Source organism: Chiloscyllium punctatum, chromosome 1, assembly GCF_047496795.1.
Source record: "Chiloscyllium punctatum isolate Juve2018m chromosome 1, sChiPun1.3, whole genome shotgun sequence".
Taxonomy (NCBI): domain Eukaryota; kingdom Metazoa; phylum Chordata; class Chondrichthyes; order Orectolobiformes; family Hemiscylliidae; genus Chiloscyllium; species Chiloscyllium punctatum.
In genome coordinates, this window is record NC_092739.1 from 166,306,791 (window position 1) to 166,325,250 (window position 18,460).

An 18,460-nucleotide genomic window follows, 5' to 3' on the forward strand; every position below is an offset into this window, starting at 1 on the left:
TAACTGGGGGCTTTCACTGTGGTCACATGGTCCCCATTTAGCCCGGTCTTTATTTCAGATCCTAATGGATTTGGAATATTTCCCTGTGCTGTCCTGGGATGATCTGATCCCTTGTGCCCCTACATGAACCTGGGAATCTCGGGATTCCTCGTTCCGTGATATTGTCAATGTACTATCCCTGCCTCAGTAAACTCTCCACACAGTGCTGCAGGTTACCTGGCTCCCGGATAATTGTTTGATTGTTTGTGGATTTTTGCAGCTCGGGAGCAGCTTCGACGTTCCCGACACAGTCGGACATTCCTGATGGAAAGTGGAGTGGGAGATTTGTGGGCGGAGATGGAGACAGGTACCTTTCCTCATGACCTCTCTCTCTCTCTCTCTAAGTGAACTCTGTTTCTCTCTCTCTCTCTCTGAATCCTGCTTCTCTCTCTCTCTCTCTTATTATAGAGAGGGTTTACAGCGTCATGGAGATTTACAGAGGAACCTCGATTATCTGGAATGGCTTTGCCCGAAACATCGATTTCGCTGCTCCTTGGATGCTGCCTGAACTGCTGTGCTCTTCCAGCACCACTAATCCAGAATCTGGTTTCCAGCATCTGCAGTCATTGTTTTTACCTCCTTGAACAAAATATTCCCCATCCATGACCTTCAGATAATTGAGGTTCCTCTGTACAGCACGAAAACAGACCCTTGGTCCAATCCGTCCATGCCTGTAGATATCCCAACCTAATCTAGTCCCATTTGCCAGCACCTGGCCCATATCCCTCCAAATCCTTCTTATTCATATACCCATCCAGATGCCTTTTAAATGCTGTAATTGTACCAGCCTCCACCACATTCCATACATGTAACCACCCTCTGTGTGAAAACGTTGCCCCTCAGGTCCCTTTTAAATCTTTCCCCTCTCACCCTAAACCTCTAGTTCTGGACTCCCCCACCCCAGGGAAAAGACTTTGCCTATTTACCCTATCCATGCCCCTCATAATTTTATAAACCTCTATAAGGTCACCCCTCGGCCTCCAACGCTCCAGGGAAAACATCCCCAGCCTGTTCAGCCTCTCCCTGTAGCTCAAATCCTCCAACCCTGGCAACATCCTTGTCAATCTTTTCTGAACCCTTTCAAGTTTCATAACAGAGTCTAGATCAGAGTGGTGCTGGAAAAGCACAGCAGGTCAGGCAGCATCCGAGGAGCAGGGAAATCGATGTTTCAGGCAAAAGCCCTTCATCAGGGCTGTTGATGAAGGGCTTTTGCCCAAAACGTTGATTTTCCTGCTCCTCGGATGCTGCCTGACCTGCTGTGCTTTTCCAGCACCACTCTGATCTAGACTCTCGCTTCCAGCATCTGCAGTCCTCACTTTTGCCACGTTTCACAACATCTTTCTGATAGGAAGGAGACCAGAATTGTACGCAATATTCCAACAGTGGCCTAACCAATGTCCTGTACAGCTGCAACATGACCTCCCAACTCCTGTACTCAATACTCTGACCGATAAAGGAAAGCATACCAAACACCTTCTTCACTATCCTATCTACCTGTGACTCCACTTTCAAGGAGCTATGAACCTGCACTCCAAGGTCTCTTTGTTCAGCAACACTCCCTAGGACTTTACCATTAATTGTATAAGTCCTGCTAAGATTTGCTTTCCCAAAATGCAGCACCTCGCATTTATCTGAATTAAACTCCATCTGCCACTTCTCGGCCCATTGGCCCATCTGGTCCAGATCCTGTTGTAATCTGAGGTAACCCTCTTTGCTGTCCACTACACCTCCAATTTTGGTGTCATCTGCAAACTTACTAACTGTACCTCTTATGCTCACATCCAAATCATTTATGTAAATGACAAAAAGTAGAGGACCCAGCACCGATCCTTGTGGCACTCCACTGGTCACAGGCTTCCAGTCTGAAAAACAACCCTCCACCACCACCCTCTGTCTTCTACCTTTGAGCCAGTTCTGTATCCAAATGGCTAGTTCTCCCTGTATTCCATGAGATCTAACCTCGCTGATCAGTCTCCCATGGGGAACCTTGTCGAATGCCTTACTGAAGTCCATATAGATCACATCTACTGCTCTGCCCTTATCAATTTTCTTTGTTACTTCATCAAAAAACTCAATCAAGTTTGTGAGACATGATTTCCCACGCACAAAGCCATGTTGACTATCCCTAATCAGTCCTTGCCTTTCCAAATACATGTACATCCTGTCCCTCAGGATTCCCTCCAACAACTTGCCCACCACCGAGGTCAGGCTCACCGGTCTATAGTTCCCTGACTTGTCCTTACCACCCTTCTTAAACAGTGGCACCACGTTTGCCAACCTCCAGTCTTCCAGCACCTCACCTGTGACTATCGATGATACAAATATCTCAGCAAGAGGCCCAGCAATCACTTCTCTAGCTTCCCACAGAGTTCCCACCTGATCAGGTCCTGGGGATTTATCCACCTTGAACCGTTTCAAGACATCCAGCACTTCCTCCTCTGTAATCTGGACATTTTGCAAGATGTCACCATCTATTTCCCGACTGTCTATATCTTCCATATCCTTTTCCACAGTAAATACTAATGCAAAATATTGATTTAGTATCTCCCCCATTTTTCTGTGGCTCCACACAAAGGCCACCTTGCTGATCTTTGAGGGACCCTATTCTCTCCCTAGTTCCCCCTTTGTCCTTAATGTATTTGTAAAAACTCTTTGGATTCTCCTTAATTCTATTTGCCAAAGCTACCTCATGTCCCCTTTTTGCCCTCCTGATTTCCCTCTTAAGTGTACTCCTACTGCCTTTATACTCTTCTAAGGATTCACTCGATCTATCCTGTCTATACCTGACGTAGGCTTCCTCCTTTTTCTTAACAAGAACCTCAATTTCTCTCGTCATCCAGAGGGATATGGGCCATGTGCTGACAAATGGGACTAGTTTAATATCGGATAACTGATCAGCATTGACGAGTTGAACAGAAGGCTCTATTTCGGTGCTGTATGGGGCTATGACTCTCTGTCTCTGTCTCTGTGTTTAGCAGATTGCTAACTGCTGTGTTGTGTCCAGCAGCCCTGACCAGCCTCTCTCTCTCTCTCTCTCTGTCTCTCGGTCTCCGTGGTGTCTCCAGGGGACCGGTATATTGTGGCAGACTGTGGTGGTGGCACAGTGGATCTGACTGTTCACCAGATTGAGCAGCCGCAGGGGACGCTGAAGGAACTCTACAAAGCCTCAGGTACAGCCTCAGAGAGAGCGCGGCCGTGCCCCCAGACCCCCTCCCACATCCCCCCCCCCTCCCCCCGGGGATTCTCCCGTCTCCCCTCGTGGTCCGTCACTAACCTCCTCCCTCCTGAAATCACCTGGCTGAAAGAGCGAACTTGCATTCCTGTAGCACCTTTTCGGGATGTCTACTCACAGCTTGACAGAAGTGCATTTTTAATAAAAATTTAGTGATGTATTAATGGTGGGGACAGGGTGCAGACTCGGTGGGGAGTGGGGGGGGAGAGAACGAACAAGCTGCTGTGGTGAACAGCAAGATCCCACAGACAGCAATGCAGAAACCAGCAGGGATTCTGTCTGAGGAATAGATGTTGACCAGGATTCCCAGGGTAACACCTTTCCGTCTTCTTCCTGTGGGGTGTCTTTTCTGCCTGGTTCTGAGGGGGTGATAGATTGAGAGGGTTTAACAGCTGCTTCTCTGGCAGTGTGGCACTCCCTCAGTGCGGCACTGGGCACCCATCGCCTCCTGGTGGCCTGGGCAGTGCCATGTTGCTGGTTCCTCTGGAGCCAGCCTCAGTTTCTACCGAAGAGAGGAAGGCCCAGGGCCCTATCATTACTTCATTAATGCTCAACGTGTGGCCAATCATTTCCTTCCCCACACACTGAGCATGCTCAGTTCAGTTGCAGCCACTGAGTGAAGGGTTAGGAGTCACATGGGGAAAGGACTGAATGGACCCGGTGAGTCTCTACACCAGGTTTTCACAATCACCAGCTCCACCCAGCCCCGGGAAAGGGCCAGACTGGAGACAGCTCGAAAGGGCCTGCAGGGACACGATGGGCCAAATGGCCTCCTGCTGGACAGCAGCTGTGAATGGCCATTGGGGGGGATCTGAACTCCTGACCATGGTGTCAGGCTGGGCCCCCTCCGAAAGGAGGATGGTCACGTCAGAGGGAGAGACGGTTGGAATTTCCTGTCTTCAAAAACACAGGCAAAGGAATAAACACCTCATAGTGAGTGTGAGTCTGTGTGTCTGTGTGTCTGTGCGTTTGTATCTTGGTGTGAGTGTGTGTGAGAGTGCGTGTGTGTGAGTGAGCGTGTTGGAGTGAGTGTTTTTGTTGGTATGACTGAGTGTGTGCGTTTGTGTGAGTGAGTGAGAGTGTGTTGGTGAGTGTGAGTGTGTGTTTGTGTGTGTGTTTGTGTGTGTGTGTTGGCTAGTGTGTGTGTTTGCGTGACTGTGAGTGTGAGTGTGGGTGTGAGTGTGTATTGGTGAGTGTGAGCGTGTTTGTGTGTGTGTGTTGGTGAGTGTGAGTATGTGTTTGTGTGTGTGTATGTTTGTGTGAGTGTGGCGTTTGTGTGAGTGTGAGTGTGTATTGGTGAGTGCGAGTATGTGTTTGTTTGTGTGAGTGTGTGTTGGTGTGAGTGTGAGTGTGTGTTGGTGTGAATGTGTGTGTATGTTTGTGTGTGTGTATGTTTGTGTGAGTGTGTGTTTGTGTGAGTGTGTGTTGGTGTGAGGCTGTATGACTCTGTTGGATTTCCCAGGCAGACAGGAACACTGAGAAGGCTGTGAACAAGGAGGGGAGGTGAGGACTGCAGATGGAGCTCTGGCACCACCCAGTGGCTGTTGGATTGGGTTACCCGGAGCTCCCACACACACTTCCCCGTGTGACAGACATCCCCCTTTCCTGATCATTTGCCATCCTGGGAAAACCCACCCCTCCAGCCCAACCCTTACGGAGGGAGAGAGGGTTGGGTTGGGGGTAAGGAATGTGTACGGTGCCCCCAGGGAGCGGGGGGGGGGGGGGGGGGGGGGTAAGGTGAGGAGAGTGGTATAGGTTTGAGGACACTGGACACAACCTCGCTGTCCGTCTCAGGGAGTCAATGTAACTCTTCATCTGAACGACAATGGGTGTAGTGTTATACAGGCATAATGCTGTACGACTGCAGTGTTGTATGGGTGTAATGTTGTACGGCTGTAGTGTTGTACGGGTGTAAAGTTGTATGGCTGTAGTGTTGTATGGCTGTAGTGTTGTATGGCTGTAGTGTTGTACGGCTGTAGTGTTGTACGGCTGTAGTGTTGTACGGGCGCAGTGTTGTACGGGCGCAGTGTTGTACGGCTGTAGTGTTGTACAGCTGTAGTGTTGTACGGGAGTAAAGTTGTACGGCTGTAGTGTTGTACGGCTGTAGTGTTGTACGGGTGTAAAGTTGTATGGCTGTAGTGTTGTACGGCTGTAGTGTTGTACGGGTGTAAAGTTGTACGGCTATAGTGTTGTACGGCTGTAGTGTTGTACGGCTGTAAAGTTGTATGGCTATAGTGTTGTACGGCTACAGTGTTGTACGACTGTAGTGTTGTACGGCTGTAGTGTTGTACGGCTGTAGTGTTGTACGGCTGTAGTGTTGTACGGCTGTAGTGTTGTACGGGTGTAAAGTTGTATGGCTATAGTGTTGTACGGCTGTAAAGTTGTATGGCTATAGTGTTGTACCGCTACAGTGTTGTATGACTGTAGTGTTCGACGGGTGTAAAGTTGTATGGCTGTAGTGTTGTACGGCTGTAGTGTTGTACGGCTGTAGTGTTGTACGGCTATAGTGTTGTACGACTGTAGTGTTGGACGGGTGTAAAGTTGTACGGCTGTAGTGTTGGACGGGTGTAAAGTTGTACGGCTATAGTGTTGTACGGCTACAGTGTTGTACGGCTGTAGTGTTGGACGGGCGCAGTGTTGGACGGGCGCAGTGTTGGACGGGCGCAGTGTTGGACGGGTGAGGCATTGTATGGGTGTAGCGTTGTACAGACACATGCTGTATGGGCGCAGTGTTGTACGGGCGCAGTGTTGTATGGCCACAGTGTTGTACGGGTGTAGTGTTGTACAGGCGCAGTGTACAGGTGTAGTGTTGTATGGGTGTAGTGTTGTACGGGTGCAGCGTTGTACGGGCGCAGCGTTGTACGGGCGCAGCGTTGTACGGGCGCAGCGTTGTATGGGCGGAGTGTTGTACGGGCGGAGTGTTGTACGGGCGCAGTGTAGTACGGGCGCAGTGTTGTGTGGCTGTAGTGTTGTACGGGCATAGCGTTGTACAGGCATAGCCTTGTACAGGCGCAGTCTGGTACGGATATAGTGTTGTACGGGCATAGCGTTGTACAGGCATAGCCTTGTACAGGCGCAGTGTGGTACGGATATAGTGTTGTACGGGTATAGTGTTGTACAGGTGTAGCGTTGTACGGGCGCAGTGTTGCGCAGCTGTAGTGTTGCGCGGCTGTAGTGTTGTACGGGTGCAGTGTTGTACGGGTGTAGTGTTGTATGGCTGTAGTGTTGTACGGGCATAGCGTTGTACAGGCATAGCCTTGTACAGGCGCAGTGTGGTATGGGTATAGTGTTGTACGGGTGCAGTGTTGTACGGGTGTAGTGTTGTGTGGCTGTAGTGTTGTGCGGGCGCAGCGTTGTACGGGCGTAGCGTTGTACGGGCGTAGCGTTGTACGGGCGTAGCGTTGTACAGGCGTAGCGTTGTACGGGTGTAGCGTTGTACGGGTGTAGCGTTGTGTGGCTGTAGTGTTGTGCGGGCGCAGCGTTGTGCGGGCGCAGTGTTGTGCGGGCGCAGCGTTGTACGGGCGCAGCGTTGTACAGACGTAGTGTTGTACAGGTGTAGCGTTGTACGGGTGTAGCGTTGTACGGGTGCAGTGTTGTACGGGTGTAGTGTTGTACGGGCATAGCCTTGTACAGGCATAGCCTTGTACAGGCGCAGTGTGGTACGGGTATAGTGTTATACGGGCGCAGTGTTGTACTGGCGCAGTGTTGTACGGGCGCAGTGTTTTCCGGTGCAGTGTTGCGCGGCTGTAGTGTTGCGCGGCTGTAGTGTTGCGCGGCTGTAGTGTTGCGCAGCTGTAGTGTTGCGCGGCTGTAGCATTGTACAGGTGCAGTGTTGTACGGGATTAATATTGTGCAGCTGTAGTGTTGTACAGGCGCAGTGTTGGATGGGTGTAGTGCCGTACGGGTGTAGCATTGAATGGGTGTAGTGTTGTACAGGCGCAGTGTGGGACGGGTGCAAGTGTTGTCCGAGTGTAGTGTAGTATGGGTGTAGTTTTGTACTGGTGTAGTGTTGTACGGGTGTAGCGTTGTACGGGTGCAGTGTTGTATGGGCACAGTGTTGTACGGGCGCAGTGTTGTATGGGTGTAATGTACGGGTGTAGTGTTGTACGGGCGCAGCGTTGTACGTGCGTAATGTACAGGCGCAGTGTTGTACGGGCGCAGTGTTGTACGGGCGCAGTGTTGTATGGGTGTAATGTACGGGTGTAGTGTTGTACGGGCGCAGCGTTGTACGTGCGTAATGTACAGGCGCAGTGTTGTACGGGCGCAGTGTTGTACGGGCGCAGTGTTGTACGGATGTAGTGTTGTACGGGTATAGCGTACGGGCGCAGCGTTGTACGGGCGCAGCGTTGTACGGGCGCAGCGTCGTACGGGCGCAGTGTCGTACGGGCGCAGTGTTGTATGGGTGTAATGTACGGGTGTAGTGTTGTACGGGTGTAGTGTTGTACGGGCGCAGCGTTGTACGTGCGTAATGTACAGGCGCAGTGTTGTACGGGCACAGTGTTGTACGGGCGCAGTGTTGTACGGCTGCAGTGTTGTGCGGGCGTAGTGTTGTGCGGATGCAGTGTTGTACGGGCGCAGTGCTGTACGGGTGTAGTGTTGTACGGGTGTAGCATTGTACAGGTGCAATGTTGTACGGGTGTAGTGTTGTACGGGTGTGGCATTGTACAGGCGCGGTGTTGTACGGGCGCAGTGTTGCGCGGCTGTAGTGTTGCGCGGCTGTAGTGTTGCACGGCTGTAGTGTTGCGCGGCTGTAGTGTTGCGCGGCTGTAGCATTGTACTGGTGCAGTGTTGTACGGGATTAATATTGTGTAGCTGTAGTGTTGTACAGGCGCAGTGTTGGATGGGTGTAGTGCTGTACGGGTGTAGCATTGAATGGGTGTAGTGTTGTACAGGCGCAGTGTTGTACGGGTGCAGTGTTGTACGGGTGTAGCATTGTACGGGTGCAAGTGTTGTCCGGGTGTAATGTAGTATGGGTGTAGTTTTGTACGGGTGTAGTGTTGTACAGGCGCAGTGTTGTACGGGCACAGTGTTGTACGGGTGTAGTGTTGTACAGGTACAGTGTTATACGGGTGTAGTGTTGTGTGGCTGTAGTGTTGTGCGGGCGCAGCGTTGTACGGGCGCAGCGTTGTACGGGCGTAGCGTTGTACGGGCGTAGCGTTGTACGGGTGTAGCGTTGTACGGGTGCAGTGTTGTACGGGTGTAGTGTTGTACGGGTGTAGTGTTGTACGGGCATTGCGTTGTACAGGCATAGCCTTGTACAGGCGCAGTGCGGTACGGATATAGTGTTGTACGGGTATAGTGTTGTACAGGTGTAGCGTTGTATGGGCGCAGTGTTGCGCGACTGTAGTGTTGCGCGGCTGTAGTGTTGTACGGGTGTAGCGTTGTATGGGTGCAGTGTTGTACGGGTGTAGTGTTGTGTGGCTGTAGTGTTGTACGGGCGCAGCGTTGTACAGGCATAGCCTTGTACAGGTGCAGTGTAGTACGGGTATAGTGTTGTACGGGCACAGTGTTGTACTGGCGCAGTGTTGTACGGGTGCAGTGTTGCGCGGCTGTAGTGTTGCGCAGCTGTAGTGTTGCGCGGCTGTACATTGTACAGGTGCAGTGTTGTACGGGATTAATATTGTGCAGCTGTAGTGTTGTACAGGCGCAGTGTTGGATGGGTGTAGTGCTGTACGGGTGTAGCATTGAATGGCTGTAGTGTTGTACAGGCGCAGTGTGGTACGGGTGCAAGTGTTGTCCGAGTGTAGTGTAGTATGGGTGTAGTTTTGTACGGGTGTAGTGTTGTACGGGCGCAGTGTTGTACGGGCACAGTGTTGTACGGGTGTAGTGTTGTAGAGGCACAGTGTTGTACGGATGTAGTGTTGTACGGGTGTAGCGTTGTACGGGTGTAGCGTTGTATGGGTGTAGTTTTGTACGGGTGTAGTGTTGTACGGGCGCAGTGTTGTACGGGCACAGTGTTGTACGGGTGTAGTGTTGTAGAGGCACAGTGTTGTACGGATGTAGTGTTGTGCGGCTGTAGTGTTGCGCGGCTGTCGCATTGTACAGGTGCAGTGTTGTACGGGCGCAGTGTTGTACGGGCGCAGTGTTGTACGGGCACAGTATTGTACGGGCGCAGTGTTGTACGGCTGCAGTGTTGTACGGGCACAGTGTTGTACGGGTGTAATGTTGTGCGGATGCAGTGTTGTACGGGCGCTGTGCTGTACGGATGTGGCATTATACATGTGTAGCATTGTACAGGCGCAGTGTTGTACGGGTGTAGTGTTGTACGGGTGTAGCATTGTACAGGCGCAGTGTTGTATGGGTGCAGTGTTGCACGGGTGTAGTGTTGTACAGGTGTAGCGTTGTACGGGCGTAGTGTTGTACAGGTGTAGCCTTGTACGGGCATAGAGTTGTATGGGTGTAATATTGTATGGGCATAGCGTTGTACGGGTGTAGCATTGTACGGGCGTAGTGTTGTACAGGTGTAGTGTTGTACGGGTGTAGTGTTGTAATGGCTGTAGTGTTGTACAGGTGCAGTGTTGTACGGGATTAATATTGTGCAGCTGTAGTGTTGTACAGGTGCAGTGTTGGATGGGTGTAGTGCTGTACGGGTGTAGCATTGAATGGGTGTAGTGTTGTACAGGCGCAGTGTTGTACGGGTGCAGCGTTGTACGGGTGTAATGTACGGGTGTAGTGTTGTACGGGCGCAGCGTTGTACGGGCGCAGCGTTGTACGGGCGCAGTGTTGTACGGGTGTAATGTACGGATGCAGCGTTGTACGGGCGCAGCGTTGTACGTGCGTAATGTACAGGCGCAGTGTTGTACGGGCACAGTGTTGTACGGGCGCAGTGTTGTTCGGCTGCAGTGTTGTACAGGCACAGTGTTGTACGGGTGTAGTGTTGTGCGGAAGCAGTGTTGTACGGGCGCAGTGCTGTACGGGTGTAGTGTTGTACGGGTGTAGCATTGTACAGGTGCAGTGTTGTACGGGTGTAGTGTTGTACGGATGTAGCATTGTACAGGCGCAGTGTTGTATGGGTGCAGTGTTGCACGGGTGTAGTGTTGTACAGGTGTAGCGTTGTACGGGCGTAGTGTTGTACAGGTGTAGCCTTGTATGGGCATAGAGTTGTATGGGTGTAATATTGTATGGGCATAGCGTTGTACGGGTGTAGCATTGTACGGGCGTAATGTTGTACAGGTGTAGTGTTGTACGGGTGTAGTGTTGTACAGGTGCAGTGTTGTACGGGATTAATATTGTGCAGCTGTAGTGTTGTACAGGTGCAGTGTTGGATGGGTGTAGTGCTGTACGGGTGTAGCATTGAATGGGTGTAGTGTTGTACAGGCGCAGTGTTGTACGGGTGCAGCGTTGTACGGGTGTAGCGTTGTACGGGTGCAAGTGTTGTCCGGGTGTAGTGTAGTATGGGTGTAGTTTTGTACGGGTGTAGTTTTGTACCCGTGTAGTGTTGTACGGGCGCAGTGTTATACGGGCGCAGTGTTGTACGGGCGCAGTGTTATACGGGCGCAGTGTTGTACGGGCGCAGTGTTATACGGGTATCGTGTTGTACAGGTGCAGTGTTGTACGGGTGCAGTGTTGTATGGGCACAGTGTTGTATGGGTGCAGTGTTGTACGGGTGTAATGTACGGGTGTAGTGTTGTACGGGTGTAGTGTTGTACGGGCGCAGCGTTGTACGGGCGCAGCGTTGTACGGGTGTGTTGTACGGGCGCAGTGTTGTACGGGCACAGTGTTGTACGGGCGCAGTGTTGTACGGCTGCAGTGTTGTACGGGCACAGTGTTGTACGGGTGTAATGTTGTGCGGATGCAGTATTGTACGGGCGCAGTGCTGTACGGGTGTGGCATTATACATGTGTAGCATTGTACAGGCGCAGTGTTGTACGGGTGTAGTGTTGTATGGGTGTAGCATTGTACAGGCGCAGTGTTGTATGGGTGCAGTGTTGCACGGGTGTAGTGTTGTACAGGTGTAGCGTTGTACGGGCGTAGTGTTGTACAGGTGTAGCCTTATATGGGCATAGCGTTGTATGGGTGTTGTGTTGTATGGGTGTAATATTGTATGGGCATAGTGTTGTACGGATGTAGCGTTGCACGGCTGTAGTGTTGTATGGGTGTAGCATTGAATGGGTGTAGTGTTGTACAGGCGCAGTGTTGTACGGGCGTAGCGTTGTACATCTGTACTGTTGTATGGGTGTAGCATTGTACAGGCATAGAGTTGTACGGGCATAGCGTTGTAAGGGCGTAGCATTGTATGGGCGTAGCATTGTACGGCTGTAGTATTGTACTCGTGTCTTGTTGTACAGCTGTTGTGTTGTACAGGTGTAGTGTTGTATGGGTGTAGCAGTGTATGGGCTCAGTGTTGTACAGGTGTAGTGTTGTACTGGCATAGTGTTGTACAAGTGTAGCATTGTACGGGTGTAGTGCTGTACGGTCATAGTGTTATATGGGTGTAGTGTTGTACGAGTGTAGTATTGTATGGGCATAATGTTGTACAGGTTTAGTGTTGTACAGGTGTAGTGTTGTACGGGTGTAGTGTTGTAATGGCTGTAGTGTTGTACAGGTGTAGTGTTGTACGTGTGTAGTGTTGTAATGGCTGTAGTGTTGTACAGGTGTAGTGTTGTACGTCTGTAGTGTTGTTTGGGTGTTGCGTTGTACAGGCATAGAGTTGTATGGGCATAGTGTTGTATGGGGGTAGCATTGTATGGCTGTAGTATTGTACTCGTGTTGCGTTGTACGGTCGTAGTTTTGTACGGTCGTAGTGTTGTACATGTGTAGTGTTGTATGGGTGTAGTGTTGTAATGGCTGTAGTGTTGTACAGGTGTAGTGTTGTACAGGTGTAGTGTTGTACAGGTGTAGTGTTGTACGTCTGTAGTGTTGTTTGGGTGTTGCGTTGTACAGGCATAGAGTTGTATGGGCATAGTGTTGTATGGGCGTAGCATTGTATGGCTGTAGTATTGTACTGGTGTTGCGTTGTACGGTCGTAGTTTTGTACGGTCGTAGTGTTGTACAGGTGTAGTGTTGTACAGGTGTAGTGTTGTACGGGTGTAGTGTTGTATGGGCATAGTGTTGTATGGGCATAGTGTTGTACGGGTGTAGCATTGTACGGGTGTAGTGTTGTATGTGTGTAGTGTTGTATGGGCATATTGTTGTACGGATGTAGCGTTGTACGGCTGTAGTGTTGTACAGGTGTGGTGTTGTACGGGTATAGTGTTGTACGGGCGTAGTGTTGTATGGGCGTAGCATTGTATGGGCGTAGCGTTGTACGGCTGTAGTGTTTTATGGATGTAGCATTGTACGGGCATCGTGTTGTACGGGCTTAGCGTTGTACGGCTGTAGTATTGTACTGGTGTCACATTGTACGTCTGTCGTGTTGTACGGGCGCAGTGTTGTACGGGTGCAGTGTTGTACGGGTGTAGCGTTGTACTGGCATAGTGTTGTACAAGTGTAGCATTGTACGGTCGTAGTGTTGTACGGTCGTAGTGTTGTACGGTCGTAGTGTTGTATGGGCATAGTGTTGTACAGGTGTAGCATTGTACGGGTGCAGTGTTGTACGGGTGTAGCGTTGTACTGGCATAGTGTCGTACAAGTGTAGCATTGTATGGGTGTAGTATTGTACGGTCGTAGTGTTATACGGGTGTAGTGTTGTACGGGTGTAGCGTTGTACTGGCATAGTGTCGTACAAGTGTAGCATTGTATGGGTGTAGTATTGTACGGTCGTAGTGTTATACGGGTGTAGTGTTGTACAAGTGTAGCATTGTACGGGTGTAGTGTTGTACGGTCGTAGTGTTATACGGGTGTAGTGTTATACGGGTGTAGCGTTGTACAGGCATAGTGTTGTACAGGCATAGTGTTGTACGGGCATAGCGTTGTATGGGCGTAGCGTTGTATGGGTGTAGCGTTGTACGGCTGTAGTATTGTACTGGTGTCGCGTTGTACACGGCTGTTGTGTTGTACGGGCATAGTGTTGTACGGGTGCAGTGTTGTACTGGTGCAGTGTTAAACGGGTGCAGTATTGTACGGGTGTAACGTTGTACTGGCATAGTGTCGTACAAGTGTAGCATTGTATGGGTGTAGTGTTGTACGGTCATAGTGTTATACGGGTGTAGTGTTGTACGGGTGTAGCGTTGTACAGGCATAGTGTTGTATGGGCGTAGCGTTGCACGGCTGTAGTATTGTACTGGTGTCACATTGTAAGGCTGTCGTGTTGTACGGGTGAAGTGTTGTACGGGCATAGTGTTGTACAGGTGTAGCATTGTACGGGTGCAGTGTTGTATGGGTGTAGTGTTGTACTGGCATAGTGTCATACAAGTGTAGCATTGTACTGGTGTAGTGTTGTACGGTCATAGTGTTGTACGGTCGTAGTGTTGTACGGTCGTAGTGTACGGTTGTAGTGTTGTACGGTTGTAGTGTTGTACGGGTGTAGTGTTATACGGGTGTAGTGTTGTACGGGTGTAGCATTGTACAGGCATAGTGTTGTATGGGCGTAGCGTTGTACGGCTGTAGTATTGTACTGGTGTCACGTTGTAAGGCTGTCGTGTTGTATGGGTGTAATGTTGTACGGGCATAGTGTTGTATGGGTGTAGTATTGTACAGGCGCTGTGTTGTACAAGTGTAGCATTGTACAAGTGTAGCGTTGTACAAGTGTAGCGTTGTACGGGCGTAGTGTTGTAATGGTGTAGCGTTGTACGGGTGTAGCGTAGTACAGGTGTAGTTTTGTACTGGCTATAGTGTTGTACGGGCGTAGTGTTGTACGGGTGTAGTGTTGTACTGGCTGTAGTGTTGTACAGGTGTAGCAATGTACGGGTGTAGTGTTGTACAGATGTAGTGTTGTATGGATGTAATATTGCATGGGCATAGTGTTGTACGGGCATAGTGTTGTACGGGCATAGTGTTGTATGGGTGTAGCGTTGTACGGGTGTAGTGTTGTATGGATGTAGCGTTGTATGGCTGTAGTGTTGTAAAGGTGTAGTGATGTATGGGTGTGGTGTTGTACGGGTGTGGTGTTGTATGGGCGTAGCACTGTATGGGCGTAGCATTGTATGGCTGTAGTGTTGTACGGGTGTAGCATTCTACAGGCATAGTGTATAACGGGCATAGTGTTGTATGGGCGTAGCGTTGTATGGGCATAGCGTTGTACGGCTGTAGTATTGTACTGGTGTAGCGTTGTACGGCTGTAGTGTTGTACGGGTGTAGTGTTGTATGGGCATAGTGTACTGGTGTAGCGTTGTACGGCTGTAGCATTGTACGGGTGTAGTATTGTGTGGGTGTAGTGTTGTACGGGTGTAGTGTTATGCGGTTGTAGTTGTATCTGGGTGTAGTGGTATCTGGGTGTAGTGGCATACGGGTGTAGTGGCATACGGGTGTATTGGTATACGGGTGTAGTGGCATGCGGGTGTAGTGTTATATAGGTGTATTGGTATATGAGTGTACTGTTATACGGGTGTGGTGTTATACGGCTGTAGTGGTATACGGATATAGTGGTATACGGGTATAGTGGCATACGGGTGTAGTGGTATGTAGGTAGTGTCATGCAGGTGCAGTGGTATGTGGGTGTCATGTTATACGGGTGTAGTGGTATACTGGTGTAATATTATATGGGTGTCGTGTTATACGGGTGTAGTGGTATACAGGTGTAGTGTTATATGGGTGTAGTGTTATACGGTAGTGGTATACGGGTGTAGTGGTATATGGGTGTAGTGGTGTGCGAGTGTAGTGTTATACGGGTGTAGTGGTATGCGAGTGTAGTGTTATACGGGTTTAGTGGTATACGGGTACACTACACCCGTATACCACTACACCCGCATACAACGACTCCCGCATAACACTCCACCCATATACCACTACACCCGTATAAAACTACACTCGTACAACACTACACCCGCATAACACTACACCTGTATAACACTACACCTGCTTAACACTACACCCGTATACCACAACATACCACTACACCCGTATACCAATACACCCGCATACCTCTAACGTATAACACTACACCCGCATACCATTACACCTGCATAACACTACACCCACATACCACTCCACCCACATAACACTACACCTGTATAACACTACACCCGCATACCACTACACCTGTATAACACTATACACGTATACCACTACACCCGTATAACACGACACCCATACAATATTACACCAGTATACCACTACACCCGTATAACACGACACATATATACCACTACACCCGCATACCACTACACCCATATACCACTACACCCGTATACCACTACACCCGTATAACACTACACCCACATACCACTACACCCGTATACCACTACACCCGTATACCACGACACCCGTATACGACTGCACCCCTATATCACTACACCCGTATATCACTACACCCACATACCACTACACCCACATACTTTACACCCACATACCACGACACCCGTATACCACTACACCCATATACCACTACACCCGTATACCACTACACCCGTATACCACTACACCCATATACCACTACACCCGTATAACACGACACCCATACAATATTACACCAGTATACCACTTAACACCCGTATAACACGACACACATATACCACTACACCCGCATACCACTACACCCGTATAACACTACACCCACATACCACGACACCCACATACCACGACACCCGTATACCACTACACCTGTATACCACTACACCCGTATACCACTGCACCCCTATACCACTACACCCGTATACCAATACACCCATATACCACTACACCCACATACCACAACACCCACATACCACGACACCCACATACCACGACACCCGTATACCACTACACCCGTATAACACTACACCCCATAACATTATACACCCACATAACACGACACATGTATACCACTACACCCGTATACCACGACACCCGTATACGACTGCACCCCTATATCACTACACCCGTATAACACTACGCCCACATACCACTACACCCACATACTTTACACCCACATACCACGACACCCGTATACCACGACACCCGTATACGACTGCACTCCTATATCACTACACCCGTATACCACTACGCCCACATACCACTACACCCACATACCACTACACCCATATACCACTGCACCCATATACCACTACACCCATATACCACTGCACCCATATACCACTACACCCGTATACCACTACACCCTTATACAACTACACCCGTATAACACTACACCCGCATAACACTACACCCGCATAACACTACACCCGTATACCACTACACCCGTATATCACTACACTCTTATAACACTACACACGAATAACACTACTCCCGTATACCACTACACCCGCATACCTCTACACCCGCATAACACTACACCCGCATAACACTACACCAGTAAAACTCTACACATGTTTACCACTACACCCGTATACCACTACACCCGTATACCACTACACCCTTATACAACTACACCCGTATAACACTACATCCGTATACCACTACACCCGTATGGCACTACACCCATATGCCACTACACCCGTATAACACTACACCCATATAACACTACAACCGCATAACACTACAACCGCATAACACTACACCCGCATAACACTACACCTGTATATCACTACACCCGTAAAACTCTACACATGTTTACCACTACACCCGTATACCACTACACCCATATAACACAACACCCACATACCACTACACCCGCATACCACTACACCCATATACCACTACACCCACATACCACTACACCCATATACCACTACACCCGCATACCACTACACCCATATACCACTACACCCATATAACACTACACCCGTATACCACTACACCCGTATACCACTGCACCCGTATAACGCTATACCCGTATAACACTATACCCGTACAACACCACACCCGTATAACACTACACTCACCCATATAACACTACACCCGTATACCACTACACCCATACAACACTACACTCGTGTAACACTATACCCGTATACTACTACACCCGTATAACACTACACCCATATAACACTACACCTGTATACCACAAAACCCGTATACCACAAAACCCGTATACCACTACACCTGTATAACACTACACCTGCATAACACTGCACCTGCATAACACTACACCCGCATACCACTACACCCGTATAACACTACACACGTACACCACTACACCCATATACCACTACACCCGTATAACACTACACCCGTACAACACTACACCCGTACAACACTACACCCGTATACCACTACAGCCGTACAACACTACACCCGTACAACACTACACCCGTACAACACTACACCCGTACAACACTACACCCGTATACCACTACACCCGTACAACACTACACCCGTACAACACTACACCCGTATACCACTACACCCGCATACCACTACACCCGCATACCACTACACCCATATACCACTACACCCCTATAACACGACACCCGCATACCACTACACCTGTATAACACTACACCTGCATAACACTACACCTGCATAACACTACACCCGTATAACTCTGCACCCGCATACCACTACACCTGTATAACACTACACCTGCATAACACTGCACCTGCATAACACTACACCCGCATACCACTACACCCGTATAACACTACACACGTACACCACTACACCCATATACCACTACACCCGTATAACACTACACCCGTACAACACTACACCCGTACAACACTACACCCCTATACCACTACAGCCGTACAACACTACACCCGTACAACACTACACCCGTACAACACTACACCCGTACAACACTACACCCGTATACCACTACACCCGCATACCACTACACCCGCATACCACTACACCCATATACCACTACACCCCTATAACACGACACCCGCATACCACTACACCTGTATAACACTACACCTGCATAACACTACACCTGCATAACACTACACCTGCATAACACTACACCCGTATAACTCTGCACCCGCATACCATTACACCTGTATAACACTACACCCCTATAACACGACACCTGCATACCACTACGCCTGCATAACACTACACCCATATACCACTATATCCGCATAACACGACACTCAAATACCACTACACCCGTATACCACTACGCCCGCATAAGACTACACCAGTATACGACTACACCCACATAACATGACACCCATATACCACTACACCCATATACCACTACACCCATATATTAATACACCCAAATACCTCTACACCCGCATAACACTACACCCGTATACCACTACACTC

At 49.6% G+C, this 18,460-nt stretch overlaps 1 protein-coding gene across 1 annotated transcript in view; it reads left to right on the plus strand.

Annotated features, from left to right (window-relative positions):
- Positions 1-210: 210 nt before the first annotated feature.
- LOC140481677 (heat shock 70 kDa protein 12A-like) overlaps positions 211-18,460 on the plus strand; it is a 44,531-nt gene continuing 26,281 nt past the window's right edge. Inside the window, exons 1-2 of the mRNA XM_072578235.1 lie at positions 211-346; positions 3,105-3,209. Of these exons, the coding sequence (XP_072434336.1) occupies positions 304-346; positions 3,105-3,209 (148 nt within the window). The 5' untranslated portion in view covers positions 211-303. The remainder of the gene's footprint in view (positions 347-3,104; positions 3,210-18,460) is intronic.